Source organism: Polistes fuscatus, unplaced genomic scaffold, assembly GCF_010416935.1.
Source record: "Polistes fuscatus isolate 324 unplaced genomic scaffold, CU_Pfus_HIC Scaffold12, whole genome shotgun sequence".
NCBI lineage: Eukaryota > Metazoa > Arthropoda > Insecta > Hymenoptera > Vespidae > Polistes > Polistes fuscatus.
The window spans coordinates 4,265,055-4,292,135 of record NW_025113020.1 but is presented as its reverse complement, the minus strand read 5'-3'; the positions used below and the strand labels follow the sequence as shown (position 1 = coordinate 4,292,135).

The window sequence follows — 27,081 nt, the reverse complement described above, 5'->3', positions numbered from 1 at the left end:
ATTCTAATAATGTTCTATATATATTGTAATATTATATAGTAATATATGTATTGAGAGAAAAATAGTAAAATTCAAATTTAAAATTCCCGCGTTTATTGACGCGCGGAAACTTACGGTCATTTCACATTGTTGCGCATTTGAAAATAATAGTTACAGATTCTACCGCTATACGTCGCTCGCGACAGAGTTTTGAATTAGTTCGTGGATTGGCTACGGGGAAACCAGTGGCGCAGAATATGGCCGTATTGTAACGCGCAGTCTCCGGAAAAATAATAAACAAAAGAAGCGATGGATCTTTTCCTTCATTGCTGGCTGATAATGTGTCGTCCAGTTAACGCGCCTGTTCGGTGTTTTTTTAACGCATGAAACAACACAACAGGGTGAGTTAATAATACTTTTCATAGGATATGTCATCGATAAGTAACAATCGAATTTTATCGTAACACCTATGAACATTGTGCTCGAATTCTTGGTTGGTTGGTTGGTTGCTTGCTTGCTTGGTTTTATTCGTGTGATGAAAAGGATGAGAAAGAGTGAAGGGGTGGGGTGGGTGACGGAGGGGGGAAGAAAGAACGTTAAGAAAATTTCGAGGTTACATTGACAGTCTTTCGAGTTGATTCGAAACGTACTTAAGAAATACGATTAATTCAATCAAATCTTTGACTATAAAGTTTGTCGCAATTTGGTTAGAAATATTTCATTCGTAATATCCACGAATTTAATTTAAATATTCTTTTGTAATGTTTTTTAAATCGCTGCTCTCGAAGTTCCGAGTTTAAAGATGTAAAAATGACGGCTAACGTTTTGTTGCGTGTGTCTCTTTAAATTACATTTGTAATATTTCTATTGTAACATTAGACAATCGTGTGTATGTGTATGATGTGTCTCTTTGTGTGTTAAGTAATTACGTGCCGCCACGTTTGTTTTGTTGGCGTCAATTTTTATTCGTTGTGTATATTTTATTTGTTTATATATTCGTTCATTATTATTATTGTTATTATTATTATTATATCGTATTATTTTAGTTAAAAAAGAACTATTTATGCAAGAGTTATGATTTATTGAATCGAATCGAATTTTGTTTCTTTCTTTCTTTCTTTTCTTTTCTTTTCTTTTCTTTTTTAATACTTTTACTTTAGTAGTAATCGTACTTTCGATTCTCGTTCGTCGCTAACTCCGATCGATTTCGATTGCGCGTTCCAATGAAGGAAATTTCACGTTGTAAACTCAAACGTTGCTAATTATTTCGTTTAATTTACGATTAATTTAAGACGATTTAGTATAACAATTAGAGAAGTAAAGCCGATTATTAACGTTATATTATTTTCTGGTAAGTTAATGCATTTGTGTTATTAAGAAAATTGCAATGTTTTTTAATAACAATCATTTTACGCGGTTAAATAATTTATATAAATGTGTTCATATAACGTTCATATATATTTAAATCATTTGGATAATTTGTTGCGTTAAGATTTATGTCAAATTATTGGGAACATGTAAATATAGTTTGTCGTATAACGTAGCATTATTTACAGCTACACGATGACGGAAGGCGGTGCTACAAGAATGAAGAGAAATGGGACTAGGATCTTCAAAAATCCTCCGCAGCCTCACATGTGTATACGAGATTTTATACAGGTAAAGAAAACCGTTTTACATATTCGCAGAGTTAACCTGTATTTTGAATAACAATCGTTCCATTACGTGCAACCGTTCTTCTTCTTTGTGCGCGTCATAATAAACATAAGTTAACTTCAACCGATTTCATCATTTTGATCTTCGACGGAGAACTAAAGTTAAATAAAGTTTAATTTTCCATTACGATAACTCATTGATGAACATTTTTTTTGTTGGTGGAAGAGGAATTATATATTAGTAATTAATTGTTATAAGTGTATACGATGTATTTATTTCAGTTATGTCTGTTAAACATTTGCCGAGAACACGAGATGTCTTCTCTTGAGTTGCCAACATGCGCTTTTCATAAGAATACACTTCCAATGAAATAGAGTATTCTCGAGCAACAACACTATTTTCTCCAAAATGGAATAATTCTAATATTCAACAAATAATAAATGTTATAACATCGAACGAGGCAGTGAATAGAGGTACATTCGATCAGTCTCTTTGCCTGTGTTTCGTTTCAAATCTATAGAAACAATAAAGAATTTCAATCTATCGAACAAATATATATATATGAATATATAATAACAGATTAAAATAAAAACAATACGTATCGTTAATAGAGATATATATATATATGTATATATAATTAATATTAAACCAGGAATATATAACACACAATAATAATTAATATCCAAACGATGTTTTATATATTATATATATAAATGTTAATACGTTAATACTTATATAACTTTGCGTTCAAATATCAGAAATATGAAAGAGATTATCGTTAATAATTATTTATTGATTATAGGGTACAGCAGCACCTTGCTTTGTAAATGTACTATCCTGGGATAGAATCGCAATGCCATGTAGACCGTCCCAACCTGTACCACTTTGGGGAGGTATGAGAGTACCATCTCCTCGTACAAAAGCGGAAGCTGTGGTCTTTGCTGTTATGGCTAATCCGGAGGTGCTTCGTATTAATGGCAAAAATGCAGAAGATCCAGAAGTACGCAAATCAATAATTCTAATAACAAAATAAACAAGTAACATTATCATAGAAATATTATTTAATTTCTAAAATAATGATCATTTCAGAAACGTTCGTCCCTGATAGAACTATTGCTGGATTTTGTAGAAGCGATGAATGCAGGTGTGATATTTTCAAGGCGATACACTATTTTAAAAGATCGTGATATCACAGGAGAATTGAAGGAGGTGTGGAACGCAGTACAGGCTCGGCGGGACCGAGAACAACCACCTCCACAACAAGAAACCTGGATCGACGCACAACCACCTGTCCCACAGTATCCTCAATATCAAGATCAGCAACAGCAGCAAACGCAAAAGCAACAACAACAGCAGCAGCAGCAGCAACAACAACAACAACAAGAATATACTTCCCAGCAACCTCCTCAATATCATACGACTAGCATTGTCTTCGCCAGAGCAGTAAGCGGTGATATGCATTACGATGGTTATGGTTATCAATCGCAAAAGTCTGTAATTGGGCCAAATGATCAGATTTATCAATCAGGTCAAATAGTATCTCAACAATATGGTAACGTAACACGAATAGCACAGGATCGATATGATTATAGAGAACGTGGTAGAGACAATATCGTACAGAATATACCACAACAAAGCTGCCCTGCGTATCCAGGACCACAGTATCAATTTCAACAACTGCCAAGGCAAATGATGCCACAGTATGTTAATTCTAATATACATCCAAACACCACTAATTTAGGATATGGTCCAGCGACAAATACTAATGTCAATCCAAACATGTCGGCTAGTTATCAATCTTATATAACTAATCCACTTTATCAACAACGAATAGAAGTCGATATACGAAGAATGCAACAACAGCAACAACAACAACAGCAGCAACAGCAACAACAACAACAACAATTGCAGCAACAGCAACAACAACAACAACAACAGTTGCATTTGAATCACGCGCAACAAGTGCCTCAATACGAATCAACGACAGATTGGCAAACTATATCAACGGTTAACGTATTGAGACTGGGTCGACCACATATGGGTGTCGTTCAGAAAAACAATACGAGTAAGAGACAAGTGAACTCACCTACTCATGGGAAACAAGCATCCTGTACCAATTGCCACAATAAATCTACGACTGATAACGTCACAAAACCTAAGAGCCCTGTTAAAGTATTACAACGAGAATTGTCATCCTCTGTAGATAGACAGGATACGAATAATCATGCGATAACAAATAATGGTAAAGTAACGAGCACGGAAAAGGCATCTACAGATGATACGAAAAATTTCACGTGTGTTGTTACCAGGGTAGTAACCGAGGAAGAAGAAAGGAAAAAAGTTAACGAAAGTTCTTCCATCGAATCTAATGATACGTCCAAAAAATCTATCATTACATCTGCGTCATCCTCAACGTCATCTTCGTCATCAACGTCGTCATCATCGTCATCATCGTCATCATCATCATCATCATCATCATCGAATACTCGCGAAATTAATAATTCCGTTGAGAACAATCAAACAACAACAACACCAACACCAACAATAGATGAAAATTCGAAACACTATGACGTACCTTCTGTAAGTCAAACATTGTCCGATCAAAAGTGTAATTCAAGAATTAGAATAATAGTAGGTAGAACTAAGCATAAAGAAAACAACGTAGAAAATAATCGAACTACAATATGGCCTCGTTACGTATCAGATCAAAAAATAGAAAGTCCCAAAAGATCACAAACAATTGTTAACAATAGTGTCGTCATTAATCCAGGTATGTCCAACGATGATACTACCTTAAGTAAAAAAAAAACTACCAATGGTCAAACTAAAGGTAACAAAAATGCTAAAGGTTATAGTGAAAACGAAGATGGATCTCAGCAAGGATATACGATATTGAAAAAAACTGAGACTATTGTTCAAGACGAAATTATTAATGATATCGCTCAAATATCTATTCAAGACTGTAAAGATGTAAACGAGATCAGTCCTGTGCTATCGTGATAGCCTAGTTTTTAACAGCGAGTACTACTACTACTAGTTGCTACGATCAATTAAATTTAAATTAAAATAAAATAAAATAGAAAAAAAAGAAAAGAAAATGAGAAAAAAAAAAAGATAAACAACACCAGCGATTAATATAATTAATTATGTGTATATAGATAGAATATTATTCTGATGATAATTAAAATAAACGAATAAGAAGAAGAAGAAGAAAAATGAGTCATTTGATTAAAAAGTGCATGATAATAAAGTGTGCGCTATATATAATAATATTAATAATAATAATAATAATAATAATAATAATAATTTGAACGAAGTAATAATATTAATATTAATATTAATGATAATAATGAGAGAGGGGCTGGAACATTTTCGCTTCGCATTGCAAAAGAATTATAACAAGAAAAATGGCACATTAAAATAAATAAATAAATAAATAGACGAAGACCGATCTAGCAAATCCACACGTCTTCCTCTCTATATTATTTCAAATTAGCATTCTAAAGTGAACCCAGTTAGCCAATAAATACAATATTGCTTCTAATTATACGAGGAGGAAAGATAAACTATAAAATAATTATGACGTTAGCATTTTCGACATATCCTTCTGTCAGTTTTCTTTTTTTTTGTTTAATTAAATTAATACTCGTCTTCGAGGCCTCGTATAAATTTATCATGATTAATTAAAAAACGATATTTAAAATGAAGAAAAACAGTGTAACATGTAAACTGTAAGCGCGTGTAAGAGAAAAAAAAAAAAATTTGTCGAAGTCAATTACAGTACTACTACTACTACCAAGTCAACACGATTTGAAATATAAAAGAAAGAAAGAAAGAAAGAAAGAAAAAGGTAAAAGAAATAGAAAGGAAATAAATTCGAAGGAAAAATAGTATCATGGATGTTGTTAAAATATACTATTCCTCATCGCTGCCATATTCTACTATGTCAACAATGGAAGAATAATCGATATTGTAATTTATCAACGAATTCCACGATTATCAATGTTTTATTGGCGAATCCTTCAGGATAAGAAGAAAAAGAAGAAGGAATTTCTAAAGTTTTGAAGAGCGAAAATTGAACAAATTTGAACACAGTGAAAAGAGATACTAACATTCATTGCGTTTACTGTGAAACCATATCGAACGTATACGTATAACAAATGTATTGCATACTAAAGCGGATTCAATCCCATTAGCGCCTGGAATTATATTTTTACTTCATTTTATTTTTCTTTTCTTTTCTTTTTTGTTTCTCTTAAATAATCGTCAATTAGAAGTAGAAAAACAAAATTTCTATTGGAATATTAAATATTCCAATAACCATCATTTTGCAGTGCATTTTTCTTTTCTTTTCTTTTTTCTTTTTTCTTTTTTTTTCTTCTTTTTATTTTATTTAACAATAACAAAAAATTAGTATTATAATAATTCTAGTTGAGTCGATCATTTAATATCTTACACATCGTTTAGAAATGATCAACGGTTAAAAACATAAACATTAAACATGTATGCAGTATATAATCCCTACATTTAAGTAGATTCATTTGAATGTATTCGAATCAACTGAGCTTTGCATTATGATGCTTTACATGCAAATAGAGAAACACGTGGATAGTTCTCATTGTAATTTATTTCCTAAACAAATAAATTTATGTTTCCCCCTTGCCGGTAAAAAGGGTAATAAATGCATATTTGAATATGCGAAACTACTAGTCGCTTTTTAATAAATGGCTTATTGTAGTTTCAATTACACGATTTTTATTTATGAAACTACTTATTTTCCAGTAATCAATTATCTACTTAATTGAAGGGATTACCATACCATATATAAATATATTTACATACATAAATACGTACACGTCGTTCAGTCTAATTACTGGTGCTGCTTCTATTATAGAATAAAAAAAGAAACAAACAAAAGTCGAATTTTAAGATCTCAATATATTCAGTGAATAATAATGATGATAAAACATTTAAAAACAATTATGTACGTAAAAGTAATATCTAATTATTCTTATTATTATTATTATTATTGTTGTTGTTGTTGGCAGCATCTTCGCGCTTTGGGGAGGACCAATTTGTGCTCGACGAGTAAGAATCTTATAGGAGAGAAAAACACATAAAATTTAAGAAGAAAGGGGGAGAAATAAGAAAAACAAGATGAAAGTTAATTGCAATATAAAGATTTGAAAAGAAAAAAGAAAAAAGATATGAACGTTTGGTTGTTTTTTTTTTGTCAGGTGCGTTCGAAAACTAACTCGAACAAGAATAACGCTTGTTTTACGTGCAAGCAACGCGATATCGAACGATATATTATATTTAATTTTGTTTGAAAATAAAACGAGCTGGCTCTCGAATTCATATCTAAGCTCGTATATTATTATTCGATTTGTTTTATGGTTTTTTTATTTTCTCATTGTTTATTTTCTTCTTTTTATTATCATTATTATTAATATTATTTGTCTATTATATTTTTCTTTTGTTCTATTTTCTCGTTTCGTTAATAATAAATAATATATAATAATAATAATAATAATAATAATAATAATAATGAAAATAATATAATTATAATTAATGATATAGAGTTAATAAAAAATAAAATGAAGATAAAGGTACACGGCATCTTCTTGAAAGAATAATTGTAATTATTGTAATGAAACGAAACTTTTGTTAGCTTTTCTCGCTTTTTACACACACACAAACATACATACATACAAATAAATACGCATACGGTGCATAGTTAAAATTAAGTAAAAGAAGGAAAGGAAAAAAAAAACATTTAAAGGGCAAAATATTGATCTATTTTTTATTCTTTTCGAAAAGTTCGAAAAATAAGGAAACAATGTAAACGACGATATGAAATTTTAAACAATTTGCTCGCGCCTCTGTAACACGTGTAATCACACATACATACATACATACATACTTGCACGCATACACCAAAAAAATAAAACACGTTATACTCGCTGTAATCGATATAGCAATAGTATAATAAGATATTTCATAGTTACGAAAAACATTTTATAATATCCATTCATTCATTATTTGTTTTTTTTTCTCCATCTTTTTATTACAATTGTTCTTCCTTCTCTGTGTTATTGTTTTTTCTTTTTTTTTTTTTTTGCTTTTTACGATTATATTTATTATCTTTCTCGGATCTCTTGTTATTACGAATAAACACAGGACAAACAAATTAGTCAAACTTATGGAAGAATAAATAAATAAATAAATAATAATAATAGTAATGAAAAAAAAAAAAATGGAAAAAAAAAATTTTAACACATTTTAATACATTGTTAATAATCCTTTCGTTGCACACGATTGGGTTAAAAAAAAAAACAAACAATCTTAGTATACTTCATATATATTATATTATATTATTTTATTTTTGTTTTCTTTTTTTTTCTTTGTAAAAATTGTTTATGCGTGTTAAGAACACATTTATTATATATAGATATATATACGTGTGCGTGTATATGTTTTGTTTAATATTCATATACGTGTATATACGCATACATATATGTGTATGTATAATTAATATCTTTTATTGTATAAAATTTTGTTTAATTAATTTTCTTCTCATTTTTATTTTTTTTATATTTCAATTTTGTTTCTTCTCAACCCAGTCCCAACCCCCAATCTTTAAAAGGACCATCATCACATGTATACAAAAACATTATTGTTGATAATATCTATTCAGTATTTTTTGTGGTGTTATATTTTAGATTTTAATTATTATTATCTTTACGTATATATGTATATATGTATGTATGTGTGTATATATATATATATATATACGATTTATTATATCATTACTATCACACGATCATTGTAATCTATTATTATTCTACAATACATGGTTTTTTCAAAAGTTCTTCCCCTTCTTCCCTTGGTTTGTATTTTTTTTGTTGTTGTTTCAAATAGAATTATAACATTATAATTTTGTATTTATTGGCTTTGTCCTTTTTTTCTTTCTTTTATAGAAAACAATATTGAAAGAAAAACGAAGAGGAAGATAGATGATGATCGAGTTTTGAAAAAGACGATGAATAATAGGAACATTCTTTGAATGAACTATAATAAATAATTATTCGTCTCTCAAAGAAAGAAAAAGAAATTTTGGAATACAATTGTCTGTTGGTATTAATTATTAATTGTTTTATTTTTTTATTATATATATATATATTTCAATATTTTCTTATGTTTTTACATTACGTTTACAGGATTTATTGAAAAAATCAATATTTTATTTTATCATCTTATACTCAAAGAGAATGATGATGATGATGATGATGTTTGATATTTATTTTTAATTTAAATAAGATAAATAAAAAGAAGAATATTTTATTTTATCATCTTATACTGAAAGAAAATGATGACGATGGTGTTTGATATTTATTTTAAATTTAAATAAAATAGATAAGAAAAAGAATGAAGGGAATGATAATACCATTGGAAAACTTTCACCAGGTGTTGCTAATAAACGTGACCTAAATAAACAATTCAAAATATTTGTCGTTTCATTCTCGATCATTATAACGGAAACGAGGAGTAGGAAGAAGAAGAAGAAGAAGAAGAAGAAGAAAGGAACATAGGTGAAAACTTTCCCTTTCTACTTTGCAACAAGTGAAGCAACACAAACCATGCTCACATATCAGAAATCTCTTGGCTTTCGCCAAAGGTTGACGTTCGATTTTTTCTTCTGCCAAGCAATCAAATATCTATGATTATTTTGTTCTTTTTCGTTTTATTTAAATATCAATCTATGGGGAGTGATAAAATATGTTTAACTTATTGAACATGCAACGTCATCACAATTTGTGTTTTCTGCCGATTCAGGTAATTTATTTCATATTTTCTTCTACACTTATATTTGAATCCATTACTTTCTTATAGAAAGTTACTCGTTATTATTATTATTATTATTATTATTAATCATGAATATAACATTTTAATAAAATAACAGGAAAAAACAGTAATGATGTTAAATCAATAATCTTCAATCGTGATCAACCCAAACGTTAATTATCATCAAATGTTTAAGGTAATCATTGTAATCATTTGTATTATATTTAAATGAATTCATATATAACATTTATCTCTTATTTAATTATAATCAAAATTATATTCTAAAATTTTTCAATCAATTCTTATTGATTCATTTGAAATATCAATTGGCATATTGTTCGTTTGTTTCTTTTTTTTTTTTTTTCTTCTTTTAGGATAAAGAAATCAGATTTGCGTTCTTCCCAAAAAATAATTGAAGATAATTATGGAAAAAGGTGGGCACATCAAGAACTTGACTTTCTTTATAAAGATATATATATATATATATATATTTTAATTTTATTTTAAAAAAGACAGATTTTTATTCGTCTCAAAATATTTTATGAAAATAATTTGGAAATAAGGTAAAAAGAAAAAACTTGTCTTGTCTATGTTGTGAATATCTTTATGAAGATCAATCAAGCTCTATATATATATGTTGTTGAGACAACTTCAACACATATGTTGAAGAGAAGTATTCACAACCTTCATTTTTTCTTGAGAAAACTCCCCACCAAAGTTCCACCTTACCTTTCTCTTCTCTTTTTCCCCACTTGGTCAACTGAAATCTTCTCAGTATAAGCGTCCATCTAAATAGACCACGAGCAAATAAACTGAAGTTTTTGTATTGACAACAACAATCAACTACAATTGGTTTGTCATATGTTTGTTCAATATTACAAAAATTCAAATCAAATTGAAACGCGAGGAGGTCACCTAACAACGTTATATTTTGTGAAAATTATAGAGTGAAAATAAGTGATATCAATTTCTATTGTGTTGTAATAGATAATAAGTATTTATAGTATACTAAATTGCATATATTTCTTTCCCCTTAAATAGAGTGCAGTAGCGAATTCGTAATCAGTTTGTTCGAATACTTTATAATTATTATTTGTGTTATTTAACTGAAAACATGAAGGATAGTAATAGTGATAATAAATTAAACAAAGTTTGTGAAAAAAATGATAGCAAAATATCAGGTGAGAAATATTGACATTTGTTTTGTTCAAATATTTTTGTTTGCTAAATTTTTAAATTTAATTTGGTCATTAATTTTTCATTTTATTATTATTATTATTATTATTATTACATTTTATTTTACATTTAATTTACATTTTATTATTATTCATTAAGAAATATTTGTTCAAATATGAAAAAATAGGAGAGAAGTAATCGTTTTTAACGATTTTAACTGTTCTACCATGTTGATGTTTTAAACATTAGGTTCTGTGTTGTTGTTTTTATTTCTATAATTGGAAAATATATTTTTGATATAATTTATTACAGAATCAAAAAAAAACAATACGTCGATCTATAATTCTGAAAGTTTTTATTCTTTTTAATTATTTTCTCAATAAATTAGTTTATTAGTAATAAGAGTAAAAAAAAAAAGAAAGGGATAACAAATTCTCAACAATTAGTTTTGTTCAATTGGTAAAATTCAAAACAAAAAAAGTGTAAAATATTATTCGATAAGATACTACACGATTTTGTTGAAACGTAATAGCACGTTTCAACTAGTATAAAAAATACAAAATAATTTCAAGGATAAGATACTTTGTGTTACAAGATAAAGTAAAAAAGAAAACTCCTTGGATATGCACGTACCGTGTTCTCTTTTGAAATGAATTGTTTGTTTTCGATTTTTTTTTCTTTTGTTATTTTTTTTTCTTTTCTTATAAATCGAAAAAGACGATTAAAAACAAAATGTCAGTCTACCGACTTATACGCGAGAAACCAAAAAAAAAAATAAAAATAATTTCGTTTCTTCGTGGTATTTTTTACACTTATTTTAATTATTTAAATCAACATTTTGTTAACTTTAGCGTCATTTCAAATGACACTAATTTTATCAAATTTCTTTTATATTTTCGAAAGAAAAATATAACAACGTAAAAACGTATAACTGCGTTCTGATGAATATTCACATCCGGGTTATAAAACAGTCAAAAAAATTTAATTTGCATTTTGTACTAGTTTGAAATGTCATCAGTCGAAAGAAATCTTTTAAATCTTAAAATGGGAATAATGAATTATTTATAACGTTGTCCAATCTTGATCCGTACGTAATCTTTTTTATAGAATAAAAAAAAGAAATTCAAGGAATAAAAGATAAATTTTGCAATCTTTGATCTATTTCTATCTTCCTAACGATTTTTTATTTTCATATTTTTTTCTTTTCCTTTGCTAATTATAAATTATATCTGAATTGCATAATACGTTTATCGGAATTGAAATGAAAAAAAAAAAAAGGAAGAAAAAGAAAAATATATATTTCATAATGAAAACGAGAGATTAATTAATCAAAGGTTAATTTTGATCACAAAAAAATGTTTAATTAACGATTACGCGTTATTCGTAAACAATTGGAGGATAATGAGCAAAAAATTCGCTTTTCTTCTTTCTTTTTTGTTTTTTTTTTTAACGAACAAACCTTGACATTAATATTTAGATCATTTTTAATATAAATTACGAGAATACTAGAAGATTGATTTATAAGAAAAAGAAAAAAAAAAAGTAAAAAAAAAAATCTATCCCTAAGAATATAAAAAAGTAGTTAGTTATATAATGATATATGAATATATTTGATGTATATGATATATGAATATATGTGATAGAATGATAAGACATTGTAAAAAACTTTATAAGTTGTACAATAAAAACCTGATTATATATATATATATATATATATATATATATATAGTTATTATAGTTATATATAGTAATATATATATAGTTATTATATTATTATTAGTTATTATATAGTAATATATAGTTAGTTATAATTTTACTAAAAATAGATCATCAAAAAAAAAAAAAAAAAATAATAATCATAATAATAATAATATAATAATAATAATAATAATAATAATAATAATTACATTAGCCTCTTGTAGTACATTACATTTTAAATATACATAGGTATGTTACGATAATGACGATAATGATTTTGTGTTTTAGTATGCGAGAAAGAGAAAAAAAAAGAAAAAGGAAAAAAAAAAAGATAACGCACTTGTTCTCCTCATTTGAAAAGTAAAAGAGTTGTGTTGTGTGTTAAAAAACAAAAAAAAAGAAAAGAAGAAAAATCATTACATACGACAACGTAAACACGTGTAGAAACATGCGTAATACAAAAATCATTTACACGATCGATAAGACGAAATTTATTTTAGGAAATTTGGCGTTGTATTTACAAGCATCAAATTAGCTACCACTTATTGTTCTTTCTCTATTGTTCTCTCTTCCTCCTCCCCCCCCCACCCCATCCTCTTTAACCTGGTCATTTTTATTTTCTACATACGAGATTCGTGTACGTTTAAGGATGCAACACGCGTTGATTTTATTATTCATCGTGCGTCTATTACATAAATGTATGTACATTTTAAAGGTCTGTAATGCTAATAGAAATTTTCTGCTTTTATTATTGAACGTGATATCAAATAATTTCCTTATGAATAATAAGATCAGTATTAAAAAATAAAATCAATTTTTCAAGAGATTATATATATATAATTATATATTAAATATAATTTATATTTAATTTAATTTTATTATTTTATTTAATTTAAATATAATTTCAATTATTTTAATATAATAGTTATTTATTTATTATATTATTAATATTAGGATTTCACAATTTTGTCGATAAAAGTCGCTTAATGGTCGACGCGTTGTTGCTCCTCGTTAGATTCATTTTTTCATAAACTAGTAGAATGTTTCGGTGAAAGAATGCGGTTCATTAAAAAAAAAATAATATAATTTCCTTGAAGCTGTAACGCTTAAAGCGCCTTAAAACAGAATATTTTTGTCCGTCTTAAGAAAAATAAGCGATATATTTAAAATAATATAATTAGGTATAAGATAATGTATAATAAATGTATATGTTATATTAATTTTGTAATATATTTGATTTTTGATTGGCAGATTCGGTTGAGAAGAGATTTCAAAGTCTTTTGAACGATGGAAGTAACGCTCCGGTGCACACAAATTCATCTGACTTTGATTTACCTTCGTTCTACGATCCAGAAAAATTTCATCTGGGTCAACGGGCATTCTGCAATAATATCTTCGCAATGCTGATAGCCAAACTGGCAGGATTAATATCTTTATTAACAATACCTTCCGTACTTGACGTAATCAAATTCACTAAACAAACTAGTACACCGTGTCTAGCTTTTCGAAGATACACTTCAACTCTATTACATATGTTTGTTTGGTACGAAAAGGAACCCTTTAAACAAATAGAGTAAGTTATATATTTATTATTCATTTTATTTGAGATTTAATTACTGTTATAATTCTGTATAATAATTAGAATTCATTAAATTGATCAAGAAATAATATATATATATATATATATATATATTGCAGGTTCCTAAAATCTTTGAAGATAGTCAGGAAGAAACATTGCATTGTATTTCGAAGGTCAGATAAAGCTGGAATAAGCAAAGTTTCGCAAGCTGACATGGCTTATGCTCAATTTGGGTTTATGGGTTATATTCTTTTATGTAATGAACAACTTGGTATATACACAACTGATGAAGAAATGGAAGGTTTTGTACACTTTTGGCGAGTAATTGGTTGTACCCTTGGAATGGAAGATAAGTTCGTATAAATTAATTATTATTATTAATTATTATTTATATCTTTTCAACACAATAACTAATCAAAGATAAAATAGAAATAATATGTTACACCGAATGAATATAAATTTATATCTTTTTCTTTTTTTTTTTCTTTTCAGATACAATGTGTGCATGGAAACGGTCGAAGAAACGCGCGCCCTTTGTTCTAAAATTTTAGACAAAGTATTTTTAACTTCTGTGATTAATTATAAGAAAAACTTCGACGAAATGGGACAAATGTTAATAAAAGGATTTTGGCCATTTCTTCCAGCTTTGGATCCGGCTGCGTTCAGTGCTTTAACGTTACATTTAGCATCATTAGCAGATATTAATAACAATCGCAATATTGAAATAGGTAAAATCTTATATATTCTACAAAATATTCTATTATATTCTTTATTACTATATTATATTGAATATATATTTTATTTGAAGATCTTAAATTAAGACAAAAAAAGAACAATATTAATAATAATAATAATAATAATAATAAATATAATACTGTAACTTAATAATTTAATAATTTATGTGTTTTATCATAGAGTATTGCAATGCTTTTTCTTGACTTTATTTTTTGTTTGTTTGCAATTGAAGAAATTAATTAATTTTCTTTCTTGTTTTTTATTTTTTTTTTTATTTCAGATTACGACTCCATGTCATTCTACAGCAAATCATTATTTAATATTGAACTTTTCGTACTTCGTTATCTAATGCCAACCAAATATTGGTGGTCAGTTATTTTCCGTACTTTGTTTAATTATCTAATGATACTTGCTATATATTTAATCCAACACTTCCCGCTCCTTGCTTATTGGAGTTTTGGTATAAAACAAGCGAAAATTGACATATTCCGATATGACATATCCAAATGAAATCTGTCAAAAACATTGGAAATATGTATTCTTATGGTATTGATCTCGATGATCTGTCAATTTTATCGAAGATTTATATATATAATTCTAAGGTAAACATTTATTTTCAACAAATTTCATCATTGTAAACGAGTAAACTTTTATACAAGAGAAATGTGATATTAAATAACCCAGATAAGAAAATGTACCATTAGTATTAAATATATATAACATGTATATTATTAAATAATACATATGTCTATACATTAATATAGATATAGTTTTTTTTTTAAACTAAAAAAGAACAATCAAAAGCTTAGAAATATAATAATTTTTTTGTTACAATCAAAATATGTTATATTATAAAACGTATAACAATTTTTACAAATATTATTAAATTATACGAGATTTATTATTTTAAAATATATATTTATATTTCTACAGATAATTATAACCAATCAACCAATTTTCCCACGTATCCTGAGAATCCAATCCAAAAGGAACTACCAACGAAAATAACAATAACAATAATAATCATAATATTAATAATAATAATAAAATAGAAGAAAAAAAAAGAAAAGAATATGCGTTGAAAAAAAAAAAATACGTTTAAGAAAATCCAATATATTTCTTTAGCAATTTTCTATGGTATATTAATTGAAAGTAAGTATTCGTAGAACGATGATTCTTAGATGGCCTTGAAAAAAATTCTTATTCGCGTTTACCTACGTCATTCTTCTCCTATCTGTTCGCTTTCTTTTAACAGCTTTTACCAAAATTCGAATTCCCCGTCATATAATTTTGCTGTGAAAATTTATAAACGTGAGATTCTTTTTTAAAAGAACAAAAAAAAAGAAAAAAAAGCAGAAGAAGGAGAAGAAGATAAACTGTCGTCTATACGGAGATCGATCGAAGAAAAACAAACTCTTTGCAAAAGATCGATAAAAATATCCCGAAGAAGAGTTTAATGTGTTTGTTTTTTTATTTTTTCTTTTCTTCTTTTTGTTTGTTCGTTTTATACTTTTTCGAGGTAATTTTTTGATCAATGAAAAATGTTCTCAATCATTTTCATTTCCATTAATTTTCATTTCATTTCGTTTCACTTACGACAAATGATTTTCTAGATCAAAAACGTTGGCCATTTATTTTTTTACAATTTTATTTTTAATATCTGAGTTAAAAAAAAAAGAAACAAAATGTATATGTTCTTATGTAAATATGCATACAAATGTAATGTATCTATATGCAAAGAGTGCATGCAACTGTGACGCAGGCATTTATGAGATTAATTACGGTCACGAGTTGACTAAATATATTTGCCAATTCAATAATTATTACTGTTCGTATTTTTAGTAAACAAATATTTATCGCACGGAATTGTTTGTTCAATTTAAAATATTGCTACCATTGTTTATTATATGTTAACACGGGTTTTTTCCCATTATAATTAAATATAATAAATTATCTAACTATTTATTATATTTATTATATATATTATATTATTTAAATTATTTAATTCAATGCTTTTAATCTTTCGTTTAATATTTTTTATTTCATTTTTAATCTCGTACATTTTATTTTTCAGATCAAGTATAAACATTTGTTATTAATTCGTTCGAAGTAATTGCGTTGTTGAATGTCGAATAATTCGTGGAAGTGTAAGTGTGGTCGTTTAGATCCGATAATATTTAAGAAGAGAATTCAAACAATTGCTTGTAATTGCGGTTGGGAGGGAAGATTCGTTTATGGGGTATCCCTTACCCTGGCAATATTCGAAATGAAACGTTTTTTCATGTTGTTGTTGGAAATAATAGCTGAATGGCAAGTAATACGATTTGCTGGTGGTTTACGTCCAGTACTTCTCACCTTGCTCGATATTATCGTTGGTTTGCCAACTGCGATATTAATTGTTCGTATAATACGCAAGTATGTAGACAGATATATCATTTTTTGTCCAATTCTTTATAACATACGTGTAAATCATTTATTATTATTATTATTATTATTACTTTTGTTTATTTTTTTTAGATACAAAATACCACAATGTAATATAAAACCGAAGAAACTATTGAAATTTCTCCTATTAATAATAACAACTTGCGTTGTCCTAAACATTGTTACCTTGATCTCGATTGGTTATCACATTAGCGTTAAAAAGGAAACTCTCGTGAATTTATTCAACGCTTCGATGCATTTCTATGCTAACATGGCATCCTACAAATATGCCATAGACGAGTTACAATTTGTATTCCAATGTTGTGGCCATAGTTCATATACAGATTGGTTCCTTTTTGATTGGCAGGTAAAATGATGATCAACTTTAAAGAACAAATTAATGTAAAAAATCGGATGGTTAAATATAATAATCTGTAGTTCAATATTTCTTTTTCCATATATATTATATTAATTATTATATATATATAACATAATTATTATATAACATTTTCTAAAAATAGTAATAATAAGAACTAATTTATAATTAATTTATAATTAACTAATTAATTATTATATATATATATTATATATAATACATAATTAATATATAGTATTTTCTAATAATAGTAATAATAAGAACTAATTTGTAATTAATTTATAATTAACTAATTAATTATTATTAATATTATATATAATACATAATATATAATCTATATATATATATATATATATAATATTTTCTAATAATAGTAATAATAAGAACATATATATACTATCACTTGGATATTAATATATGCTTACTATAATTTCTTGTTTTGTTTCAGATGGTTGATTATGCGCCACGCGACGAAATGATTTATGAGACAAGAATCTCCGATGAAGAATACCGCAATCGAGGAGTACCGTTTAGTTGTTGTAGTCTACGTTCAATGACTCCATGTATACATTCCGAGATGATGGATAAGGATATTAAAAGTATCAATGAGAACGGTTGTGCGGAAGTTATCAGTCCAGTTTTAATTAGGATCGTTGTGATCGCATACGTCATGACTAGCACGTTAATTGTCACGCAAGCTCTCTTAGCATATTTGATAGCAAGAGTATATAAATATCATTTAAAAATGATATTAATTAATTATCGATTGATAAATCATCGATTATATTTATATATATTTATATATTTATATTATCTAAAAAATGATTTATATTTTATATATATTTTTCTTGTAGATGATAGATAAACTTTCCGAAAGAATTCAATTTCCTGTATCTTCCTTAAGCTCGATCGATGATTCTACTTGTATTCTTTCAAAAAAAACTAAACATAGGTGAGCATAATCTCAACGAAAGGGATAATTATTATTTGATAAAAAGTATCCAGATCGTTTACAGACTCCTATTACTTTTAACATTTTTTCTTTTCTTTCTTTCCTTTTTTTCTTAAATCGGATTAAAGAGAATTAATATATCTTTATTATTAAATTGATTAAATTGATTGTTTTCAGTTGGAGTAAAAGAAGAAACGATCGTAATAAAACATCGTCAATGAATAAATTATATCCACGAGATAAAATTAAGTCTGAACAAAAAGGGATAAAGATAAAACGTTTATCTCCCATAAATAAATATACTTTGACAGAAAGAAGAAAGAAAATTGGAAAAAACAAATTATATTCTTCTACCTCTTATAGTAGTAGCTCACCGACTATTGAATATAATATGGAAATTTCCGAGATAGCAAGAATCATGCCGAGTACTCACGAGGAACATAGGATATCAAGGAAACGTTTGTTAACCAAACGAATTCGTTGAATTGTTCGAACTTTCATAAAAATATACGGGCAAAGACGAAATATAAAATTATGGAAAAATAAGGAAAATATAATTAAGATCAAATAATTAGGAAATAAAAAAAAGATAAAAAGAACAAAAAAACCAATAATTATTTAAAAATAATTAAAAAACACATATTAGAAATATATTTGGAAGATTTAATATGACGCATTGCGTTTCAAACACGATTTCTTCAAACACATTTATATATCTACTACGTAAAACATCAAGAAGTAATAAATAATGTAAACGAATGTATATTCACATTTTTTTTTTTTTAAGAATGCGCTATAGTCAATTTACAAATGATATTTGTTTGTAGAAGCGCGAGGAAAGATTTGGTCACGTGGATATAATAGATAGAAGAAGGTGTCAACGATCCATGAAGACAAGCCTATTGTTTATTATGATTGAAAGTAAATTGTTTCTTAAAAGGTGGGAAGAAGCATAATCGTTGAGAAAGCAACAGTAGGTAGGTGGGGTAGGGGGAACTAGTGGATCCCCCTATTTGAATTTCGTAGTCGACACAGCTGGATCAGTACAGCGCAAAGCATCGAACGAGAAGTGCTTTGGAAAAAGCCCCATTGGGAAAGGATTTTTTCTAACGAACTGCGACTAACTTTTGAAACATTTTTCTTTCGATATCGACGATCCTTTTTAATTAATCAGGTACGTAATTTGTTGTTTTTGTTATTAATTATTTTATATCTTTTACTCTAATTACAATGAAGTTTTTTACAAGTGGATGATATGAAGAATATTTGAAATCTACGAGAACGTTGATCACGTTGCACGTGTATAAACATATATTTATTTATATTTATTTTTCTTTATATTTAATTTCTATATAAATAAGTAGGGAAATCTATTAGGGGAATCTAGTACTTACTTCTATCCAGAAATAGGGGATATTTCTATGTACGCAGTGTCGCAGACTTTAATAGAACTGTGACGATGCTTGGTTGAATTAGTTGCTTTGTTGGGTTAGTTGCTTGCTTGGTTGGTTGGTTGCACGACGAAACGACTTGGTCTACGTTTTGCATTACTGAAGTTCTCCCGTCGCCATAAGACGACGACTACGACGACTACGACGACGATGCTCGAAATATCCTAAGAGTTGCTAAATTTAAAAATCGCAATAAGAACGAGCACAATTCCTTTAGCGATAAGAGTATTAAGTTGCAGTCTACAGATCAAAGCATATCCAAATATGGATTAAGAACGAGATATAATCATAATTTAACTTGAAATAATAAAAAAAAAAAAAAGAAGCATTCAATTTTGATCGTACAAAATGTTTTCAAAATAATCCCGCGATTATTTGAATATTCTCATCTCGTACGCATACGTTTTAATAAAAGATATAACATTTTAATATAATATTCGTAAAGGTAATAAACGACGGACTAGAATATTCCTTCGCGGTAAACGCATTAGAATATGAATAAGAAATAAAAAAATACAAAAAAAAATAGAATGGATATATATATGTATATATATATAGAGATATATATATATATTTTTTAATATAAATTTTAAATTACCTGAGCCAAGAGCATTGTAATAACCTGTTTGAATGTGCGCATGCGCAACGATAAAAAGTAGGGCCTCCGAAGGACAAGTTTCCTCGTAGAATCGCGACTTCGGTTAGATTCGTGAACGTTCGACTCGCGTTCGGCTAGCGTTCGGCTAGCGTTCGGGTAAGTTCGTAGGAAGGATCTCTGCGCGCGCCGCTATTCACCGTTCGTACGAGTTTGGCATCAGTCGGCCAGTATCCGCGCGTCAGTCATCAACGCGTTTCCGTTCTTTCCCGCGCAACATCGTGTCGCGTACCCTCTATCTCTTTCCTTCTTTTCATTATTTTCTTTCTATCTCCCTCTCTCTCTCTCCCTCCTTACTTTTTATTTATTTCTCTCTTATTTCTCTTCTATATTTCTCCCTCGTATTTTTATTAACAAGTATTAGCTTGTCTCTAAGGCCACGCAAATACCGTTCACCCGTCGTAGCATGTGCCCACAAGTTCACAGCCTTATACACGTTTATTTACCCCACCATCAGCCCCATAATAAACTTGTATCTTACGGTTACCGTTAAAAGGATCTGATTTTTTTCTGTCCGTTCGGAAAATAAAATTATCTCGAAAGATTTTCATTTGATTAACTTACGTTAATATCGAGGATAAATAAATATCTTTCTCGTTTAGAAAAAGTGTTGTTAGAGTTGTTTCGAATCGAGACCAACATTGCATCGTATTACCAACGACGAAACGAGGAAAAAGAGAAAAATAAAAACGGAAAATACGTTACGGAGTGTGATCTGTAGCATGATTTATTGGATATTCCAGTGAAGGAAACGATATCGTTTACGATTCGTGGAAACTACGACGTCAACGACGATTATTGAGTTCCTACACGTGTTTTAGAGTGTCAAATGTGTTCTATTAATATTATTTCTCTTTCATTATTTTCCTCTAATTCTTATTTTTATGTCTTTTTCTCCGTTCATCCTTATAAGGCATAATTTTTTACCTGTCCTTTTTTTTTCTTTACCTTGCATTGTAATCCTCTACCACCACTCTCATTTTCTCGCGTGGTTTGTTTGTTGTGTTGTTATACGTAAAGAAGAAGAAGAATAACGGGGCAAAGAAGGGAAATAAAAAGAAAATAATAGAAGGTGAATTATCTGTTTCTTTTTTTTTCCTTTTTTCGTATATATTATTTTGTAAATGATTTTGTTGTTGTTGTTGTTGTTTTTTCTTGCGTTAAACGCGATCACGAATTTGTCGTTATTTTTCACAAGTTTTCGGATCAACTTCCGGGAGGAAAAGAAGAGAGAGGTAAAAGGAAGGACGACGCTACCACTACCACTACTCCCACTACCAACAACAACAACAACAATTTTGAATTTTTCTTCTATTCCAAAAGAAAAAGAAATAAAGAAAGATGAGTTGCTGTACGAGTGCACCGATCGTAACGAAAACTTGCGAGACCCTGTTGAGCAAATGCGAAGTTCCGATTATTGACCTCGCTCATATGGGTAAGTCGAACGCATTTTATTATTCTTATTCGTTATTTATTACAATTGGATCACGATCCGTTTCGAAACGTGGTGTATCATCTACATTTACATCTGCATCTCAATCTCGTTCACATGGTATATCCTATACACTAACCGATTTCACTTCGGTTAAGATCGGTTAATTTCGTTCTCGCGAGTAGGGGAGGGGTGGGGGGACGACGACGTTTACGAAACGGCGCGAAATCGTGTCAAATTTGAATTCGTAATAATTACCACTCGTCGTGACGCGCTTGCAAAGATTTTTTCGTTTTTTTTTTTTTTTTAATTGTACGTTTTATCTTTGCTCGTGACGATAATTTTTATTATAATCTCGTCTAGTAACACGCCTGTTGTGGAAATGTAAATAATATATATCCCCAGTTGTAAATCAATCTAAAACGTTTTATTGTTATCTCCCTGTTTGATTTGTAAATTAATATATCTTTTATCAAAAACCGTATCAATCTAAGAAAAAAAAAAAAGAATTATATTCGAAGTAGAGACACATTAAAAAAGTATTCCAGATAATATTATTTTTTTCCAGGTGTTACATTTTTCGTAAATATATATATATATACGTTGAAGCAACTGGTTATATCAGTGAACGAGATGTTTTTTTCTTTCTTTCTCTTTTCCCTTTTTTATTTCTTTTCTTTTTTATTTTCTTCCTTTTACGTTATCCTCTTTATATCATTTGCATACGACCTGTTCCCTCGTTGGCTACGATGCTACTACGCGACTACTTGGAGATACAACATCTGTGGTATATACATATATACAAAAATAACATAGGGAATTTTTATTATATCAAAGAAACACCCTAAAAAAGAATAATATTTATTTACTTAATTATAAAATATCGTAATACTTTTTTCTTTAAAAAAAAAAAAATCAGAATACCATACTATTTATTATTCATTTCAAAATATAATGATAACAAATTCCTAGACGACTTATTTGTTAATTAATTTGTATAGAAACGATGTGAGATATATCGATGTTAGGAAGTTTGAAAAATGGAAGGATAAAAGGGACGCCTAGTTCGTTTTATGGTTGCTTGGCAACGAGGTCAGGCAAGCTGCCAAAGAACGAAGAAAGCGAACGACATGCAAGTGAATAAAACGAAGCCAACAGTTTTGCTTCGTTCGTCTTCGTTCGTTCGTTCGTTCGTTCGTTTCGAAGCAAGAAAGAAGAACCTAAGAAAGCAAGTTGTTCTGAGTGTATATATATATATATGTTGTATGTGTGTATGTGTGTGTGTGTATATATATATAGTAGTTGGAAGCGCCTCCTCGAACTCGACGAGCCATCGAGGTCAGAGCCCCCTTTCACAAAGAAGGGCGGACCCTCCCTTGACGCCCTCGAACCTTTCTATAGGGTGTTCCCTTCGTATTATTTCAACAAACTCAATCCTATCACTATATCTTTTATTTATTCCATAAATCACTACTCATAGTTTCTTTTTCCATCAATGTTTACTAGTTTCTTTTTTATTCACCAGATTCTTTTTCTTGTTAACACTTTTTTGTCACTAGATTCTTTTTGTAAAATATTTTTTTTTTCAATCAATTTTAAAATTAACAATTGTATTGAATGTAAGGTGGTTTATAATATGAAGTTTATTATATTTTTCATATATGTTTTTTTTTTTTCAATTTTTTTTTTGTTTGTTAGAGTATTTTTATAAGGGTTAGTTTTTCTTTTTATATTATTTTTATTTTGAAGTATCGTTTAATTTTAATATTTATCGTAGAGAATTAAAATTGTATAAAATTTATATATATATATAAAATATAAAAATAGATTTTTGAAAAAAATATATAATATATATTTTATTTTATTTATTACAGTATTTATTATAAAGGTTTTTTTTTCTTGCTTTTCTTTTTTTCATTATTTTACTTTCAAATTCTTTCAAATAGCCAAATCAATTTTACATTTCAATCTTCGTAAAACACACATAAATTTCAAATATTTGATTTGATTTGATTTGATTTATTGCAGTATATACAAGAACTAGGGGGTTGAAGGGGTGGGTGGGGCAAAAAGAAATCATATCTATTATTTTAACCCCGGTTAGAACGTAAGATCATTTTTGTATAGATGGAAGGATAAAATTAGGTTAAAGAGTATTAAATAGGCGAACGATATCAATCATTTAGATTCGATTTATTCATTCGATAGAAACAATATATAAATGGTAAATAAACTAGTTACTCTCTAGATCATACGAACCTCTCTACTTTTTCTTCTCTTTCAAGATAATAGCTGCAATTTTATTGTAACGAGTTTTAACTGTATAATTGCATAGCTAAGGAAAAACAATGTTGTTACGGGGAACGATGAATAATAATAAAATTAAAGAAAAAGAAAATTGTCCTTTTTAAATCCAATTAAAATTAGATCAATCGTGTTATCATTATTATCAAATTTCTTTTTTCCCCCCACCAACCCCCTTTCTTTATTCTTTTTATTTTATATTTGAAAAAAAGAAAAAAGAAAAGAACGTAGGTAATAAATGCGAACAAAAGATAATGAAATGGAATTTAAACACCGGATAACGTAATTAACTAAACGATAAAAAGAAAATACAAAAAAAGAAAAAAAGAAATAGTTAATTGTGCAACACGAATTAAAAGAAATGATACAAGTGTGCGTGTATAATACAGAAAGAAAGAAAGAGTTAGTCATATGTATATATAAATGTGTATACACACACACACATACAAAAGTATATAGAATGTACATAGAAAAAGGCATGTGATGTACGTGCGTCACGCATCGTCAACAGTAAGATATCACGTATCATGACTATTTCCTTTGTGTTACCGATTCTGACCATGGTGTTGTACATTGGGTTAGTTTGTTTAAAAAGATTCTATGAAAAAGAGAGAAAAAAAGAAAGAAATAATTATTAATTCATGGATTATTTCAAATCATCCAAGTTATACTTTAAGTTAAATATAATCCTAACTGTGTTTAAGGTAAAACCCAAGAACATGTTATCCAGGATTATAAATAGCATTACATGATATTAAAGTTTAATCTCCAACTGTTTATGGTAAACAAAAAATAAAACCCACCCTCTTGATCAGAACATGATTGATCATTTCATTAATTCATGATTATATATAAATAATAGTAAATAGAATATAATGTGTTAGACCGTTAGAATGAATTCTTTACTCGGTCTAGGAGGAGGGAATGAACACGCATATGATCTTATAAATCCTGTAAGTTGACCGAACAAGCATACTCCAAAACTGGTATTGTCCCAGTCAAACCGGTATATATATGCGAAGTTTTATATACACCGGTTAACGTCCAACATTTATTTTCATACTTGTCCCTACTACCTCCTTTTTTTCTCTTTTTTTTTTTTTGAAATAAAATGAAATAGACTCTAAGATGTTACTATATGTATATATAGTAACTATAAAACTAAATATACTAGACTTTTTTAGTAACTATATTTAGTAACAGTTATATTTAGTAACATCTAGTGTATATATATATATTTATTATTTGAAATTTATTTATTTGTTTAAGTAGATAATTGTATTGATAAATATTATAAATAATTGTCTTGGAATTTGTTTAATATACTAGATTTTTTTAGTAACTATATTTAGTAACAGTTATATTTAGTAACATCTAGTGTATATATATATATTTATTAATTGAAATTTATTTATTTATTTAAGTAGATAATTGCATTGATAAATATTATAAATAATTGTCTCGGAATTTGTTTAAAAAAAAGAAAAGAATTTATAGTCTTAATCAATATATTAATGTAAAAATTGATATTATATATATATATGAAGTTGAATAAAAATTCGTATAAAACTTTTGTATATAAATGAAATAGAAATTATTTAAAAAGGATAATACAAATGAAACGAAATATTATCCAAATTGTTTTTTTCCTATTCTTTTTTTCTTGCTTCTTCAAAGTTGCGTCCCATTAATGCAACACATAAATATATTCAATTTCATTCCACATGTATGATTGTACTGCATCACTCTTAAACAAAAACCTGTAATTAGATGTGTGCATCTTCTTCTTCTTCTTCTCCTACTGTTGCAACGACTACAAAAGCCAAAGTGCAACGGTGCATTTATCATTTGCAAAAGTAACTGTAAGATATCTTTTGAGAAACGGATGTGAACAAGAACATGAGTAATAAATAATAAGAAGAAACGTAACGTAATCGTTTAATAGTGTGTCTTATTTTTAAAAGATGCACAAACATCTTTTAAAAAGAAAAAGAAAAAAACAAAAAGAAAAACAACAACACTCGTATTCAAAATTGTATTTGAAATAAATAAATAAATAAATAAATGTAAATACTTGCAAAATAAAATTCTACTTTTTAGAAAGTATTAAACGAAATCAATGTGAATCAAACAATTTATCTTTTTTTTTTCTTTCTTTTCTTTTTCTTTCTGACAAAAAAGAAAAATGCAACGAAACCGAAACACACAGTAAAATTCTGTTCATTAATTTCAGTTATTGTTTAGTGCAATTAAACCATTAGGTCAATCAATAATCATAGATTCGATTCCAGAAGTGAATCCGGAGAAGGTTCTTGTAGGTTGTATCCTACTTGGAATGAAAGAATCGTAGGTAGTTGAAACGTTGCAAAATTGTAACTTGCGCAAAAGCATGTATCATACTTGCATTAGTATTCCAGGACGTAGAAACGTATTTCGATGGCCAATCTAAACGAACGTCATCATTTTTCTATCTGCAATCATTGCAACACAAATATTTTTCCTTTACTTTCTTTCAATCTATAATAATAATAATAATAATAAAAAAAAATCTCTATATATATATTATAATTTAATATATTATATATATATAATATTAATAAATTTGATATTTATAATAATATATTTATAATACTAATAAATTTTTTTATATTATATATTATTTATATTTATATATTATTATATTTATATTATTTATTATATTATATATATATATATATAATTTAATTTTAATTAAATTATTTTTTTTGTTGTAGATTCATATATAATAATAATAATAATAAAAGTTCTTAATTGTATTCTTAGAAAGATAAAAATAAAAG

The 27,081-nt window shown here is 27.7% G+C and overlaps 4 protein-coding genes and 1 long non-coding RNA gene across 11 annotated transcripts in view; all 5 read left to right on the top strand.

Moving 5' to 3' along the window:
* The first annotated feature begins 231 nt into the window (after positions 1–231).
* LOC122513458 (putative mediator of RNA polymerase II transcription subunit 26) lies at positions 232–4,722 on the top strand. 3 transcript variants are annotated; one of them, XM_043629818.1, is made up of 4 exons: positions 232–380; positions 1,536–1,638; positions 2,438–2,635; positions 2,725–4,722. In XM_043629818.1, exons 2-4 carry the CDS (start codon positions 1,543–1,545, stop codon positions 4,633–4,635), a joined length of 2,205 nt encoding a protein of 734 aa, XP_043485753.1. In that variant the 5' UTR covers positions 232–380; positions 1,536–1,542; the 3' UTR covers positions 4,636–4,722. The 3 variants fall into 3 exon arrangements, with proteins under 3 accessions (XP_043485753.1, XP_043485754.1, XP_043485755.1); XM_043629819.1 differs by lacking the exon at positions 232–380 and adding an exon at positions 1,048–1,330; XM_043629820.1 differs by lacking the exon at positions 232–380 and adding an exon at positions 1,917–2,108 and having other exon boundaries at positions 1,550–1,638.
* A 4,278-nt stretch (positions 4,723–9,000) lies between these two features.
* Positions 9,001–15,360, top strand: LOC122513495. 4 transcript variants are annotated; one of them, XM_043629884.1, is made up of 7 exons: positions 9,001–9,471; positions 9,599–9,676; positions 9,855–9,914; positions 13,606–13,927; positions 14,053–14,286; positions 14,426–14,661; positions 14,949–15,360. In XM_043629884.1, exons 3-7 carry the CDS (start codon positions 9,905–9,907, stop codon positions 15,176–15,178), a joined length of 1,032 nt encoding a protein of 343 aa, XP_043485819.1. In that variant the 5' UTR covers positions 9,001–9,471; positions 9,599–9,676; positions 9,855–9,904; the 3' UTR covers positions 15,179–15,360. The 4 variants fall into 4 exon arrangements, with proteins under 4 accessions (XP_043485819.1, XP_043485820.1, XP_043485817.1 ...); XM_043629885.1 differs by lacking the exon at positions 9,855–9,914; XM_043629882.1 differs by lacking the exons at positions 9,001–9,471; positions 9,599–9,676; positions 9,855–9,914 and adding an exon at positions 10,140–10,661.
* A 410-nt stretch (positions 15,361–15,770) lies between these two features.
* On the top strand, positions 15,771–18,195 carry LOC122513188 (the record flags this gene model as incomplete). Its single annotated transcript, XM_043629456.1, has 4 exons — positions 15,771–15,820; positions 16,743–17,083; positions 17,186–17,459; positions 17,917–18,195. Coding segments are annotated over exons 2-4 (843 nt in total), but the record flags the coding sequence as incomplete, so codon positions are not given.
* A 144-nt stretch (positions 18,196–18,339) lies between these two features.
* Positions 18,340–18,718, top strand: LOC122513591. The gene is made up of 2 exons (XR_006302796.1): positions 18,340–18,420; positions 18,598–18,718. It is a non-coding gene; the product is annotated as an uncharacterized LOC122513591 (long non-coding RNA).
* Positions 18,719–19,378: 660 nt separating this feature from the next.
* LOC122513587 (proline hydroxylase buaE-like) overlaps positions 19,379–27,081 on the top strand; it is a 19,677-nt gene continuing 11,974 nt past the window's right edge. The window contains exons 1-2 of one of the 2 annotated variants that reach the window (XM_043630003.1): positions 19,379–19,594; positions 21,725–21,961. In XM_043630003.1, coding sequence (XP_043485938.1) covers positions 21,868–21,961 — 94 coding nt within the window. In that variant the 5' untranslated portion in view covers positions 19,379–19,594; positions 21,725–21,867. Of the gene's footprint in view, positions 19,595–20,665; positions 21,599–21,724; positions 21,962–27,081 lie in introns of those variants that run through there. The other variant, XM_043630002.1, reaches the window with a different exon arrangement.